The sequence below is a fragment of the Channa argus genome, chromosome 12 (assembly GCF_033026475.1).
Source record: "Channa argus isolate prfri chromosome 12, Channa argus male v1.0, whole genome shotgun sequence".
Classification (NCBI taxonomy): domain Eukaryota; kingdom Metazoa; phylum Chordata; class Actinopteri; order Anabantiformes; family Channidae; genus Channa; species Channa argus.
The window spans coordinates 26,444,971-26,460,270 of NC_090208.1; the positions used below are offsets into that span (position 1 = coordinate 26,444,971).

General features: G+C 40.3%; 2 protein-coding genes across 3 annotated transcripts; both read right to left on the minus strand.

Annotated features, from left to right (window-relative positions):
- Positions 1 to 638: 638 nt before the first annotated feature.
- On the minus strand, positions 639 to 7,690 carry rbm4.1 (RNA binding motif protein 4.1). Of its 2 annotated transcripts, none has more exons than XM_067524113.1 (3): positions 7,486 to 7,690; positions 5,624 to 6,047; positions 639 to 3,351 (listed from the first exon to the last, which is right to left on the minus strand). In XM_067524113.1, the coding sequence occupies exons 2-3, from the start codon at positions 6,027 to 6,029 to the stop codon at positions 2,492 to 2,494; spliced, it is 1,266 nt and encodes a 421-aa protein (XP_067380214.1). In that variant the 5' UTR covers positions 6,030 to 6,047; positions 7,486 to 7,690; the 3' UTR covers positions 639 to 2,491. The 2 variants fall into 2 exon arrangements, with proteins under 2 accessions (XP_067380214.1, XP_067380213.1); XM_067524112.1 differs by lacking the exon at positions 7,486 to 7,690 and adding an exon at positions 7,258 to 7,419.
- A 2,249-nt stretch (positions 7,691 to 9,939) lies between these two features.
- Positions 9,940 to 15,134, minus strand: rbm4.2 (RNA binding motif protein 4.2). Its single transcript, XM_067524118.1, is given in 5 exon segments — positions 9,940 to 12,195; positions 12,385 to 12,524; positions 12,526 to 13,148; positions 13,498 to 13,925; positions 14,521 to 15,134. Coding segments are annotated over 4 exon segments (1,272 nt in total). The 5' UTR covers positions 13,910 to 13,925; positions 14,521 to 15,134; the 3' UTR covers positions 9,940 to 12,098.
- Positions 15,135 to 15,300: the final 166 nt, after the last annotated feature.

A 15,300-nucleotide genomic window follows, 5' to 3' on the forward strand; every position in this document is an offset into this window, starting at 1 on the left:
TGAGCCTGGTTGTTCTGCTTTGTTTTTTCTGTAGTATATGTAGATAATAAAAGCGTAGACGTCACATATCACATAAGTGCCTTTGAAGTTTGCCTAGTCAGTAGTCAGGGATGCGATGTTTGGTTTAGTGCTAATGGATCAACGTGGACTACAAAGTAGTAGTGGAAAGTTGAGTGTGTAGCTGTGGAGGTTACACGGTTTCTTAAGTTGCTGATAGTTGTTGAATCCTGGATCTTACCTTGTTGTGTGAAATATTTTGTGGAACGGCTTTTTGGTTATCATCTCACTGTTTTCTTAAGAATTGTTTTTTATGAGCTTAATTGTTGAATGGGGAATTGTTCAGTGTTTGTCCTACACCCCACCTCTGTGGAATGGATAATTGTTGGACCACCGGACATGAGTAAACCTGCCTCTACAAGGATTACACTGTTCTCGAGAGAACATTTGCACAAAACATATATTCCCCTTCTTTTTAGGGCACTTTAAACCACAAGGAAAAAATAAAATATGAATATTTAACTAAATTTATGGTGGACTGCCAATTGATTCTATGGCTAGTTGAAAATAACTAAATTCGTATTTGTATGTTATAATACAATCACCACGTTACATCACAGATCATAGTCACATACTTCCCATTTAGTTAAATTCCTTTAATCAAATTTTAAATATAGGTTATAGTTTCACTGTGTCTGTATGTTATCTTTAGTCCAGTTAAAATGCCAAATATTTCAAGATGGCTGTAGATATCAATATCTTTACCACAGGACCTGCTGAAAGAGAAACTAAGAAAATAGACAGTAACTAAATGTCAAAGGTTACAGAGTGTGCAGTTTCATTTTAATCGTATATAAATGGTTATTTGAAGTGTTGGTAAATAAGTGAATCATAAAGAAATACATGGAGAGATAAATTAATATATTTTCTCCCAAAACACCTGATCTAATATATTTTCCCAGTGTAGTAAATATATCCTTTCGGTGCATAATGGGGTTGGCATTAGGTGACATAAATTTCTTCAATCATACACCCGTTCCTGTTCAAAATTTCTGGAGCAGATTGTGGTTCTGAAATTGCTGCTTGATTAGAGGGATCAACAGAAACACAGAAATGTCTCCATCCCACAGAGTGGGATTTATTTTAGTGCTTCCCAATTTCCAGCCTAATTAATGCTTCACAGTGAGTGGAACCAGTTACTGCTTTTTTTTTTTTTTTTTTTTTTAAAGTTAAGTCCTGACTAAATTCTTAAATCAGATGCATGTTCATGTAAATAGTTGGAAGCACTAATCTGAATGATTTCAATCTGATTGAAGTAACAGTAGCTGGTTTTTAAAATAAATTATCAAAATGCTGCTAAGACTTAGATTTCTCTGTTCTATGCCTGATAGAAAATTGATTCAATTCCCGAATGAGTGAAGTTTGTCAACCTCCAAGTTGTTGATAATGTTACCTTTTCTTTGATTGACATTTGATAGAATACTAGAGGACTCAAATTTTAGACAAGAATTTAATTTTAACCTAATAGTAGGAAACACTTAACAGCATAGGTAAGTGTGGTAATTTTCTTATGAAACTACGACATATTTCCAAAATGTAAAGCAATTATTACAGCAATGAAAACCAATTTAAAGCAAGTATGGGCCTAGTTACAAATAAGATCACGATGTAGCATGATTTTTAAAAAAAGCTTTTCAGCCTAATTTTACAACAGGTCTGTTGTAACACAAATTCTAAATCTAACATTTTTTCTCTGTGCAGATCCATGTTTGGTACAGATGTGACATTGCAGTCCACAGTTTAAACAATGTAGGTGATGAAACACAGTAATTTTTTTTTTTTTTTTGCAGTTGCTTCACATACAGTATGCAGCGACAATGTGAACTTACAAACACTAAAAATGCATTTAGTAATACACTAGATCCTGCTAAAAGAAAATACGTATACCAAAGATTACTCACCTTTAAGACATGCACCATTCACTACCTAATGTGTCCTATTAACTAAGTCTAAATAGCGTATGAATGTATAGCTACTCGGAGGGACAAAAAAAAATAATAAAAAAAATAGTTCTTATATTATCACGAATGAATGTCAGCCAGGATGTAGGTAAAACCAGGATCTGTAATTCCACACTTCAGAACTGCACGAATACCACAACATGTAAATAGAACAATGAAAAGTGGTCAACTGAAAATTTGTTGTGCTGCATTTTAAAATAAAAACTGGAATGAGATTATAGCATGACGTGAATGCGTTCAACCATTCACATTGGAATCTACTTGTTCGCCATAGTATTTGGCAGGCTCGTATTGTAGCCTTGGCCTTGCTACCCACATACCTCAGAGGGCTGACATTGTCCCTAATGTTACCAATGAGATACACACGCCCCCACCCCCACAGTTCTGAGATTCCAATGGCACTTAGGCTACTGTGTCTGCTAAATATTGGTCAGCTCTTACCGGGCTGCATGGGACAAAAATTAGTATGTATATTAGTATGTATATCGTGCCCGATCAGCACCGGAATCCCGCGGATGCTCATAGGTAGAACTTCTTGGAAGGGCGGGAACTGGGGAAAGGCGCGAACGCTCATATGTATATCCATCTGCCTCGGCAGGGACTCTCCGAATCGGACTCCGGTCACGTGCATAGTATGAAGAGACCGGGGCTGGTGGAGGAGGGAGGGGAGGGCACCCGTATGGGTCAAGGCTAGAGGGGGGCAGACGTTCCCTCATTATAGCTGTAGAAGAGGAGGTTGATGGAGCAGGCAAGGGGACGGCGCGGCGTTCCTCGAAATAACTGCCTCCGTAAGAATTGGCCCTGTATTTCTCGTAGTAGTCCACGACCCCGTACGGATCTCTTTCCTCATAAGGCGACCGTCGCATCGGGTAGGGTGGTACCGCGCCATAGAGAGAGCCGTTGCTCCTGTATGCCGCCTCACTGCCGTACATCCGAGCCATGCTATGTTCAGCGACAGCGCTTATGCCGTAACCTGGGTGCAGCCCGTATCTCATTGCACCCTCGTAGCCTACACCCCTTCTGTACCCTGCCATGCTGCTGCTGTGGCCAGTACCCCTGGAATAACCATGCACAGGGGGATAGCCGCCACCATAATCTGGATTGCCACTGAAGTCCGGATGATAACCCCTGCTGCGACCACGCCCGTCAAATCTCGAGACATCATATCCATCAGACTTTGGCTCTGAGCCGTTTCTGTGGTAGCCATTTTGGTCTAGAGGGCATTCTTTGGACCAGTGCCCTTCCTGCCCACAACGATAACAACCCGATCTGTCCCCCATTCCCGGCGCAGTACGTAGACGGCTAGTTGAAAGCTTCACGCTCATCAGTTTGCCTTAAAAAGAAAACACTTAGTGAGGACTCATGCCTGCAATTATTCCAGATATATTTGACATCACCTGGCTAATTCTGTTTACTTAAAAAAAAAAAAAAATGCATTCAATTGCAAGTAAGACATGATTTATGGGTTCGGCTTAGACAAAAATTCTTAAAGCTGAAATCCGTAATTTTCCACGTTTTACCTTGTGCAGTGGCAAAAGGTAATAAAAACAACATTCATAAACAGGCGAAAAAAACTGATCGAGCTCTTGATATAAATATGAATTGTGTATAAATATGGTATCGTTTCAAATCAACAGTGAACAATTTAAAAGGTGCAGTGTGTACGAATTAGTGACATCTAGCGGTGAGATTGCAGAGTGCATTCATCTCGCCACCACTCCTTCCTTCCTAAACGCAGCGTCCTGCAGGGTCATGCTCACCACGATGGTAAAATTAGCATCAAGAGATTATACTTTCCATGCAGCTGCTTCACAATTAGAGCCAGTTGGTGCTTTAAATGTGAAAGAGCATCAACATGGTCAACATTACTGCTTTACTAACAGAATAACATCTTACCCCAAGGTAATTAAAGATTTACGGCATCGTAAACACTTTTCATTTTACCTAAGCCTGTGATGTCTCAGAGTTTGTGTACTCTGCAAGTCTGTCAGCAGCCAGATCTGTACAGTTAAACATATCACATCAACATTTCTGTGACCAGCAGATATATATATAAAAAAAAAAAAAAAAACTGCTGAGTTCAGCTAAATGAATGACAGCTCAGTTCAGGACAGAATGTAGTCCGAGAGCCAGGACAAAGACTTATCAGTCAATAACACTAACCAATGGAATGCTACACTTCACACAACGGGTGAGCTTATCCTAGTGGCTTTGAGTTTATCTGCTTGCACAACAACTTATATTTCAAGACGGAACTGAGTCTGCACGCCAGACCACCTCGGATTTAATAAATATGTTTGCACACAGAAAGTTTAGGAACAGAACTAGTGAATATCTGGTGAAATAGCCCAGTTTGACTGTGTTTGCATTAATGGCAGGTCTGCTGTTAGGATTGACAATTATTAGGTCCTGTATAAAACAACTGTGGTAGTGATCTCAGATCTAGCTGTGCCTTATTTTAAAAAGGTTACATTATGCATAATTATCCCTGCACACAATATTGTCAATAAGACAGAGGCATAACATGAAAAATCAAAACTAAATACAAGTATTAATTATGACAGCTTTGCTGTGTTGTAAAGTGAACGCTGTATTTAAAACTCTGCCTGGAGACTGGAAATAACATTTCTGCTAGAGATGACTCTCAATTATACACACTGCACCTTTAACTGAACTCCACAGCCTCAGCTCCCGCCCTGACAACAAATCGGAGAAGACTCAAGACAGTGGATTTGCATTAAGCTGGAAATCTCAATGAGTGTAGCTACTGAGCCACCCAGTTAGAATTATAAATGGGGACAATTTGGTACTGTGGACACTGTCCCCTGATGTTGCAAGCAAAGATAAAGGTGAAAACGCAAAGCAGAAATGCAATAGAATATAAACCACACAATAGCAGCTAAGGGTTTAAAGGAAGAGGTGAAGCTGCGTAACATCTCTGTTCACGAGTCAACTATGCATAAATCATAACGCGTTATTGCATGTCCATGTGGTTTAGCCAATGCAAGGTAAACATTTAAGCACTTTCATTGACTTAACTTTGAATTTCTCTATACTTGTGACATATAGATGAAAGTCATATCACACTGTGATAAAAACTAGAAACCAGGTAATTCCACAGGTCTCACAAAGCTTTTCTTTGTTATTGGTACTACACTTGGATCGCGCACATACTCCTGGTTCTTTTAGTGTGTATCCTACTCTTAATGGGCCTGCACAGTTCAGTTGAAGACATGGTACATCTTTTATTGTGTAGTATTAAACTGCATTTGCAATACCATCCTAAAAAGGTGTGATATAACAAGTCAAAGGTGGCAAAGTGGCAATAGGTCTGTTTTTGTCCTTTACAACAATTTGCCATACAACTACTGCCAAAGACATTACGGATAACAGCTTTAAAATAATAAATACTGTGGGCTGCCTTATTTTCTTCAGCTTACCATTGTCGCTTCATTATGGTTTTTTTTACTCACCTGCGGTTCATCCATATCTAAATACTGTCAATTCACAAGAACAGAATTAGGTCTTTTTTTTTTTTTTTTTTTTTAAATACCATTTCTTTAATATAAGGTAAACGCCCTATTAAGCCCAGCCCATGATATCACCTTTAAAAGCTGTGTTGTCTAACTGATTTATGGCTTCCATGGCATCCTCCATTCGCTCCATGTGAACAAAAGCATAGTTTTTAACTATGTCACACTCCAACACAGTGCCAAACTCTTCAAACTTAGCCCTCAGCTCCTGGTTGGTACAGGCAATGTTGCCAACATGTAGCTTCGTGGACCCTCTTGACTTTCCACGGCTCAATTCTACATTCATGGGCTGGCCGTTCAGCTCGTATTGGTGGAGGTTGCGGATGGCTTCTTCTGCTTCTGCTTTGTCATCCATGTGCACAAAGCCAAAGTTCTTGACAATACTGCATTCGGAAATCTTGCCATACTGGGAGAAAAGAGAGCGAAGTTCATCAGATGTCGTATCTGATGACAAGTTCCCGATAAATATTTTCACCATTGTTGAACTGCCGGGTCACTAAAGGAGGAGAAGAAATCAATGATTGGTATAAATACTCTACTGACTCAAATGAAAGCACGAGTGAAAGATTTTACATAAATACTATTTAGGCTTATTTTAAACATATGTGCCTCAATTTACATGCATTCGCACAAGTCTTTGCTCCAACCTGCACAGAGATAACCACAACCATAATCTGTCATATAATGAAAGCTGCTAACAATAAAAGGATAGGCTCTAATTACTGACCCTAACCAGTCTAGGTCTGCACTGGAGGATATGGTAACTGTAATGGTAATCTGTATAATGCCATACAGTTGTTGCAGCACACGCATCAACCTCCAACATTCCCACACTGTTGAAAGGGATGTATCTTTATGAATGAGCGACAATAAAACATTGAAAGCTTCTTGAGCTGGTTGCAGGTCAACGTGCTTGCTTTTTTAAAGATGATGGCAGCACGGATGAAGTCACATTGTTTGGCGATACTTGAAATATGATCAAAATAAGGAATGTTCGTGGGAACATTAGCATTGGAGCAATTTATTTGCAGAAAATGTAAGAAAGCATCGTATGTTCAACATGACTAATCAGGGATGGTCCCCCTGCCACTATGGGCCAACCTGCGCCCTTAGTTCTATCAGTATAAGTAGTGGAAGTCTTTCACGGGGGGTGGGGGGTCTGGTTTAACGTTGACGTTGTACTTGCTATATTCAGAAGCGAAGAACAGACGACTGCACAGCTCCGATAACGTTATTGAGTGTTCATCAGCGGATGCTATCAAGAGACCTGCGTTACCACCAACTACGAAATGAATTGACCAAAAACAACAACAGTCGCACGGCCATCGCTCGCCTTCTTTTCCCCACTCACAACACGAACATCGTGGCTCTGCGGTAACGTTAGCATTACGTTAGCTGCAGAGCTCAAAACTACATCTAACAGATGAGAAATAAATAAAATAGTGGCATGAAACAGAGGTAACCGTGCGCTAATCGCCATTCGCCTTATGTAACATGCTTTCCAATGCGTTTAAGCAGCCACCTTCACGTTTAAACGCGTTGCATGCGAGTGGCCAGTCGAAGTTAGCATAGCACGTCTATAAATGACAGAGAAGCTCCCTTTGATACAAGGTTAGGAAATATCAAAAGCTGGAGTATAGTGGCCAGTTTTCATCATCAAGATACGCTCTGGTTTATTTTTCATTTTAAGCTTCTTGAAATCATACCTTTAGCTACTGCGGGTCTGTGCCTCAGTCCTCCGAGAGTGAAATGGCGACTGCCGCTGATACCGACTGACGCTACATTAGCATCTAACTACTGCTCAAATACTGTAGCTAACATCGTTAGCACTGTATAGTCGGGACCAGCGCCACTGAGTTGAGCGACAGGGGAGAAAACAATCGATGCGCTATAAACAGGACATAACGAGTATTTGGTCTAATAAATGTACTTACATTTTGTAACATTGTGCAGTTCGATTTCCTTATCAAAAAAAAAAAGAATCATTTTCATGCTTGCATCACAGGGTTATGAAAAGATAAGCTGTCTTTGAAATATCACTTCTTTCAGTAAATCACCTCATAATCAAAGGCGTTTTAACTATTACGGTTAGATTACTATGTTGTTAAAGTGAACACGCCTAGACAACATGCTATTAATGATTATTGCTCTGCTTAAAGAAAGTCTGATCACTTTGACCTGTCTCTGTTCAAAGACATCCGTGGTCCCGATCCACGTGGTCTGACGGGAATAAAAACTATGATGAATTAAACACCAGGCCAAACAAGCTGAATTGGTTATTCTGTAGTAGAGCTAAGTGGATTTTCCTTTTAATTCCATCCCTCTCACAATCCTTTCATCAAATTTCTTTTTGTTTCTGTTATGTTTACACTGTAGATTGATATTTGAAACAGTGGAATAAAATGTATGAATCATGTGCACTAAGCAAAAATGTAAACATCTATATTTAAATTTAAATGAGCTTTGGACACTCTCTAGATAACCAGCAATCTTCAAGGTGTCCCACAGATTGTAGGCTTATGGTCCAACTCATCACAGGTCATGGAACCACAGGTGATCAGGTGTTTGTGGAGGCCAGGTTGCATGATGCAGCACGTCAGAAAAACAAGTGATGGTCTCACACTGGAGTGCGAACCACACTGCACAGTGTGTGGCTGCAGGATGTTAGCCGTGCTGATAAAGTGAATATATTTTCTACAATGTCACCAACACAGCGCTTCCACACAATCACACTTGCAAAGTTAGAACTACACATGCAGAAACCATCTGTTCACCTTCTCCTGTGTCTCTCACAGGAGTTTGAAACAAAACCGTCAATTTGGTCTCATCGCAACAACGTAGAGAGTTCCTCTGGTTTAAGGTCCACTATGTTTCCTAGACCAAGCAATTCTCTTCTGATTCCTGGTGTCTTCAGTAGCAGGTTCAACAATGAAAGCCTGACTCACAGAGTCTCCTCTCAACAGTTGATATTAAGATGTGTCTTGATGCCGAGGCGACTAATTAATGACCTAATTTTATGCAGCAGAGCTAACTGCTGGTCTTTTGTCATGGAGCAAACCTCATGAGATCCAGTTTGATGGATTTTGCAATTGCATTTGAAGAAATTCCCAGATGGACTGATCTTCATACGTTTCAGTTTTGTTGGCCTGTTGTTCTCTTTACTTTGCTTAACAGGGTTTTTTATAACATGGGTTACTATTTTCCCTCAGCATAACACAAAATATCGGTCTTAAATATATAAAGAGGCAAGAAATTCCTTCCATTAAACCTTTGACAGGCACAGCTGTTTGCTAAAGCCCATTCGAGATGTCTACCTTAAGCTGGTTTAAGACACTGCCGCCAGTTTGGAAAGCTGTCATCAAGGCCCTAGCTACTCTGAGGAATTTAGGTAGTTGTCCACCAATCTCACAGTTGTTGGTTCAATCCCTGACTCCTCTGGTCACATGTCGAAGTGTCCTTGAGCAAGACACTGAACCCCAACTTAGTTGCTCCCGGTGAGTGTTGGCCATCTGCATAGCAGCTCCCCCATCGGTGTGTGAGTGTGTGTGTGTGTGTGTGTGTGTGTGTGTGTGTGTGAATGGGTGAATAAGAAGCAGTGTAAAGCACTTTGAATGCCAATAGGTAGAAAAGCGCTATATAAGTGCAGAACATTTACCATTCAACACATTTTTTACTCTCCAATTCTATGCTTTATAGTTTCAATGTCTTTCCTTTTTTTTTTAATTTAGAAAAAGTCTGCAGGTGTACATAGGTAGCTTCTAAATGACCACCAAAATTAAAAAGCCTTTTAAATAAACATATTGTCAGTGCAAAATACCAAACTAAAAGTTAGGTAAAATGACAGGTGGTTGCATATGTAATTCCACAACCTTGATTCCATATTTGTCTCAGACGTGTATGCAGAGATGGCAGAAGTGCACAAGCTCAATATTCGAGTAAAAGTGCAACTGATAGTACCCTTTCAAATCTTATCCTAAAGTCAAAGTACAAGCAGATTATCGTTATTATTTTTCTTAAAGTACAAGAGTAAAAGTACTCCACTATGAAAACAATGCATTTTAAACAATACTGATTATGATAGTAATTGCAAAACATGACCTGATTTTAATTAATCTTCACTATGTGCTAACAGGCACTTAACCTATTATAAAACATTATTTAATAGTTCATATTATTACACATTTCTATATTAAAACCCACAGGTGGTATTAAAGTTGTGGCTGTGTCAATGTATATTAATAGTGTAAATATATATAACACTGCACTGTGTGTTGCCCACTTCTAAAAATAATACCCATGATCCTCATGCTCAAGAGTAAAATATGATTTATAATTTCAAAACAAACGGTCTGAAGCCAACACATGGGGATCCAAACAAAAGAATAAAATGTCATGCATCACCAAAATATGTTTGGCTTTATTAAAAAATAGTTCAGTTTAGATTTTTACTGTATGCTGGTATTTTTACAGCTAGTATGAAAAATACAAACTTCAATTCTCTCTATACGCAACACAAACAAAGGCACATTTAACAAAGTGCCTCAAGCCCTGAGTCCTGCCTCACATTTCTGTACAGCTTATGCTTACGCTATGTTACAAGAATACAATAAACATTCGCCCCTGACTATAATTCAAAACATATCAGTTTTGTTTTTATAAGCTCTAAAATGTGCAACGTTATCTGTGGAAACAAAACTGTTACGTTGTTGCACAATACATGCCAGCAACTATTTGTGTCACTCATTTTTGACTTCAGATCAGCAGACACCTCAAGTATTTTTACATGAAATTCAATTTATATTTAGTGAACACAAATTAAGAAAAAGGAGGCTGGAATGTTTGAGGTTGTTTGTCTTACCACAGATCCTAACTCCAAATGTATGTCTGTAACCTAACTGAACACTCAGCGATGTCAGTTACATGAATATGGATTCATACCACTATTTCTTTCTTCAATAAGAATCAGTGTGTCCAATAACAAACTACAGAGGGGAAGAGTCTGCAGGTTCTTTTTCCCTTCCACATTAGATAAATTAATGTAAGTTTCCCTCTTTCAAGCACAAAGGAAGCAATTTCTCAGGGAAAACATTTGGCTTAAGCTGCCACAGAACATACCTGAAGAATCGCAGACCTCCACAGAATATTGTTAGACATCAACAATGATCACTTTTGCTAAATCTTATAGCCTAATGTCTCTTTTTATCCACATCCATATAAACTGAGTTAGATCATATCAGATGTGCAAAAGCAGCAAGATAAACTTTTCTGCTGAACAAGAAAAGGATGCAGGTGAACATAATGCAGATCAAATTTCTAAAATAAGGTTTTACAAATTCATTCAAAAAAAAAAAAAAAAAAAAAAAAAAAAAAAACACTTCCGCTGATTGTATCTTTAACACAAGGCGTTAGCAGGAGTCCTACACATACCTATAACATAAGTTTGTCTATAAGTTTATAGAGACAGCTTTAAAGGACAACTCCACAAATTTTCAACTTGCTTCCTATGGCTTTACTTTAGCGTGTAAATTTACATTAATGCTTTTAAACTTCCCTCAGACTTCCCTTTATTAAAATATTTCTTTGCTTCAAGCTAAACAATTCCCCCGGATGACATCACCCGAAGAGTTTTTTCTCATTAGGAGTTCAAATGATGCCTTCTAGAGATCTGGAAAAGCAGGCTGAACATCATTTTAAACTCCATAGTACGAGCAACAATGTGTTATTTCAAGTGATGTCATTTGGAGGCGTTTTTCATCTAGAGTAACAGAGATATTTTGATATAGAGAAATCCCAGGGAAGTTTAATGGCATTTATGTACACGAGTCATCAGTGAAGGGTTCCTTTAAATCATTCACATCACCTTTGTAAAGACCTAGACGTGTATATGTGAAAACATTTTTGGGGCCTTTCGGCATATCCTGCGAGTTCAGGGTTGCCACTGTGGATTGTTTGTCCGCATTTTGATTTAGCAAAGTTTTTACACCAGATGCCCTTCCTGACGCAACCCTCCCCAATTTCTACCAGGCTTGGGACCGGCATTGCATGGCTGGTGTATATGTCAATAATCAAGCCATATTATGCTCTGTAATGGTGACTGTCAACTCCCAAAATGTTTTCACTCTCAACAAACTTTAGCAGCATCAGTGCCATTTAGCAGAAAACACCGGCAGCCAATCACACAGCATCGTCATCAATGTAGCTCCAATCCGTGGCTAAGCCAACTTCAGCTTCGATCTTTTGCATGGAAGCATTAAGATTGTAGCCCCTCAACACTGAAGTATAAATCCAGCTTTCCTCTAAATGTCAAATGATGAACATTTTCAAAAATACCAAGTTCATCTAAAACAGAAAGGAACACGGGTAAGAAAAACAGAGACATGGCTAAACTGAATTGAAAAGCTGCAGAGCAAGTGAAAAAAATATTATTTTATAATAAATGTCAAACAGCACAGTCTGTCTTATTGAAAATAGGATGTTATGAAAATGTCATCTAAAGAACAAGCCATCTTGTGTTTGGAACATATTGACACAATTTCAGAAGTAAATTTCACATCTCATATGCTTCGCCACTTATTGCGCAGGCTGATGGAATCATGAAGCTTGGAGAAGTGATAAAGGTAAAGTCCTGCAGTTCATAAGCACACCTAGAAAAAAAGCAAAGGAATCCCTTTTCAGAAACAAAGTTTAATCGCTCATTATCCTCAGCAGAGCTTCAAAGGATTCAGGATCTTAAAATACGTTCAAGACCCCAGGTCCCACTGAGGTTTTACAGTGAAGTGTCGCAATCTTGAGAGATCAAATAAATTGTCATACTTGTTTATTTAGTTGCTCACCTTGGCAACGTGGCTTTAGTAAGGCGCATAGCGTGGCACATAATGATCCTTGGTTCGTGGAGCAGCGTAGGAACTTCTGGAGGAGGACACTGGTGACAGTCGTGTTCGCTCATAGGTGGAGCTTGCTGTGGAGCCTGGCACTCTTCTGATCGGGCTGCGGTCTCGTGCATAGTATGCGGCAGCTGTGGAAGCAGATGAAGGTGGAGGCAAAGGCCGACGGTCATATGGATCCATACTGGAGGAGAGCTTTAAAAGGGATGAAGGAGGAGGCGGGGGAGGAGGAAGATAGGACATACGACGATCTTCGAAATAGCTTGAGCCATAAGGGCGAGCCCTGTACTTCTCGTAATAGTCAACACTGCTATACACACGGTCACGATCATAAGCTGATGACTGCTCAGCATAGGAGCCTATTGGTCTGCTGGCGTACCTATCCCCGGCATCAGAGCTGTAGCCACTAAGCCTACGGGGGGGAGGTGGCAGCCCACCTAAATAACTAGCCTGACTATACGCAGAGCCACCCATGTAATGCAATGCTGAAGATGAGGCCATCCCATAGCTGCCCCTGCCATAACCTGGTGGACTGCGAGGGGGGGCCCGGCTGCTGCGACCTCTCGTGCCGTCGCCGTGGCTACCGTCCCGACCGACTGGACAGTCTTTCGACCAGTGACCATGTTTCCCACAGACAAAGCAGCCAGTATGATCTCCCATTCCCGGGGCTGTGCGAAGCCGACTGGTGGACAGCTGTACGCTCATCAGCTTCCCTTTTAAGGAGAGAGAAGACACGCATGAGACCATGGGGTTCTGACACGAAAAGGCTCTTACCGACTTTAAAACACGTTAAATGCATTTGACCGACAATCACAGAGCGAAGCGGGGGGGGGGGGACTTTCAGGGCCAGGTACAGATGATTTTATGTCAGTGCATACTGAGTTACCCTGACAAAATTACAAGTGACTACTTTTCAGTCCAACTGGTGAGTTAAGGGGAAAGTGAATCCATTCTTTCCTCTTATCAGATAGCTGATTTTACTTGTCAGGGGAGTTTTAGGGCGACAGATACATGTCTACAGACAGCAAAGAAAACTAGCTCTCCCCCATCCCCAGAGTTCACCTTTGAAGGCTGTGTTGTCCAGCTTATTGATGGCCTCCATGGCATCGTCCATTCGCTCCATATGAACAAAGGCATAGTCCTTCACTATGTCACACTCTACCACCGGGCCAAACTCTTCAAACTTGGCCCGCAGAACATCACTGGTGACTCCTTCACCAAGGTTACTGACATGCAGCTTGGTAGTGGACTTGGGCCTCCCTTTGCTCATCTCCACATTCATGCGCCAGCCATGCAGCTGGTATTGGTGGAGGTTTTGAATAGCCTCCTCCGCTTCCGACATGTTACTCATGTGAACAAAACCATAGTTTTTGACGATGTCACATTCTGAGACTTTGCCATACTTCTCAAAGAGTTCACGCAGCTCCTCAGCTGTGGCATTGCAGGCAAGATTGCCAATAAAAATTTTCACCATGGTGAAATTCTGTTTCCTAAAAGATAGAGAAAAATACATTAATATGTGCTGTATCCCCACCACCATTTTTAACTGTGCCCTTTATGGATGTGTGGGTCACCCCACAGTCAATGAATAAAAAAAGTTGACATTAATATACACTGATCAGACATAACATTATGACCGCCTATACAACTGAATGCAATTCACCATATTTAAAATAAAGGTGGCCAAAACATTAGAACCACCTCTTCCTTTAATGCACTCCAGTTCTTAAATTCTAGCCTTGTAAAAGTAGAATTCTTAGCAGAGCCAGTGTATTGGATTCCATTAAACTGCACAGGAGGTCAAAATGTAATACATGTAAAACCTGATCCGTGTGTACATCACTCCTACAAGAGCTGTGACGGTTTTACTTTAGTTAAGTGGCAATTCCACCGCATTGCTATAGTTCTACGTTGTACTATAATTTTGCGAAATGTTACAGTGTTTACGTAGCACGCCCTCAATGAGAGAGACAAATTAGAAACACTTGCACTGTTAATGAGGGTAGGAAAACAGTTTCCGACCTAATCTGAGACATGTTAAAGCTGAAACACTTGTGTAAGAGTTTTAATAAAACTGTAACATACCTTTAATCATTTATTGTCTGTTATGTTGGATTGGTTTAAGGCAAATGAGAGAATTAGTATGTCACAGGATCAGATTGCATTTCAGGTGCTTTCACGTGTTTAAACAGCTCCAAGCTTTGAAGTTTCGCATCGGCCATTCACGGGTCTTTGCTAAGTCCACATAGGGAAACATGCTATTTCGGGATAAACCGAAAGCAAATAGCACTGCGTGGCTAGCTTCAAAATAAAAACATAGCCGTTTTTAACGTTACTATTCATAATGGCTACATAGTCTGAACGTCACTCGCACGTACTTTATATAAATTAAACAGTACTGATATTGTTCAGAAGCAATGCGTCCATATTTGGCAGTAATGGCGTTAAAAAGCAAGGGAAATAAGTCGCGTGGAATCAGGAAGCTACTAGCTAACTAGCTTAGCTGCTACCCTGCCTAAAATTCGCCCCGATTCAGCCCATACCGTCTCAGGAAATATCTTTATTAGTGATACGATGACGTTTCTTTGTTGACGACTGTCTGAAATGTATTCAACGGCTACATTTAACCCTTCCAGTGTCTAACTCACCAATAACCGATGTGGGCCTCAAGAGTAATGAATGGAAAGTGAAATGGCGACACTGTGGCCCTGACGCTACCACGGTTTCTTCAGCTCCCACATTCAGGTCGTTGCCGCCACCTGTTGGGTGGATGTATGAACTACTTCCTTCTCTTTGACGTTGTGTGGTGGCTCATGTTCTTAATGTTGCATTACTGTCTCCTCCGGGAGATTGATCTTTTTTTTT

Bases quoted from the DNA above. Each gene is read 5' to 3' on its own strand.
- rbm4.1 (XM_067524113.1), bottom strand. From the start codon at position 6,029: ATGGTGAAAATATTTATCGGGAACTTGTCATCAGATACGACATCTGAT. The intron at 3,352-5,623 runs GTGATATCATGG...TTTCTTTTTAAG, and splicing joins AGACAACACAGCTTTTAAAG to GCAAACTGATGAGCGTGAAG.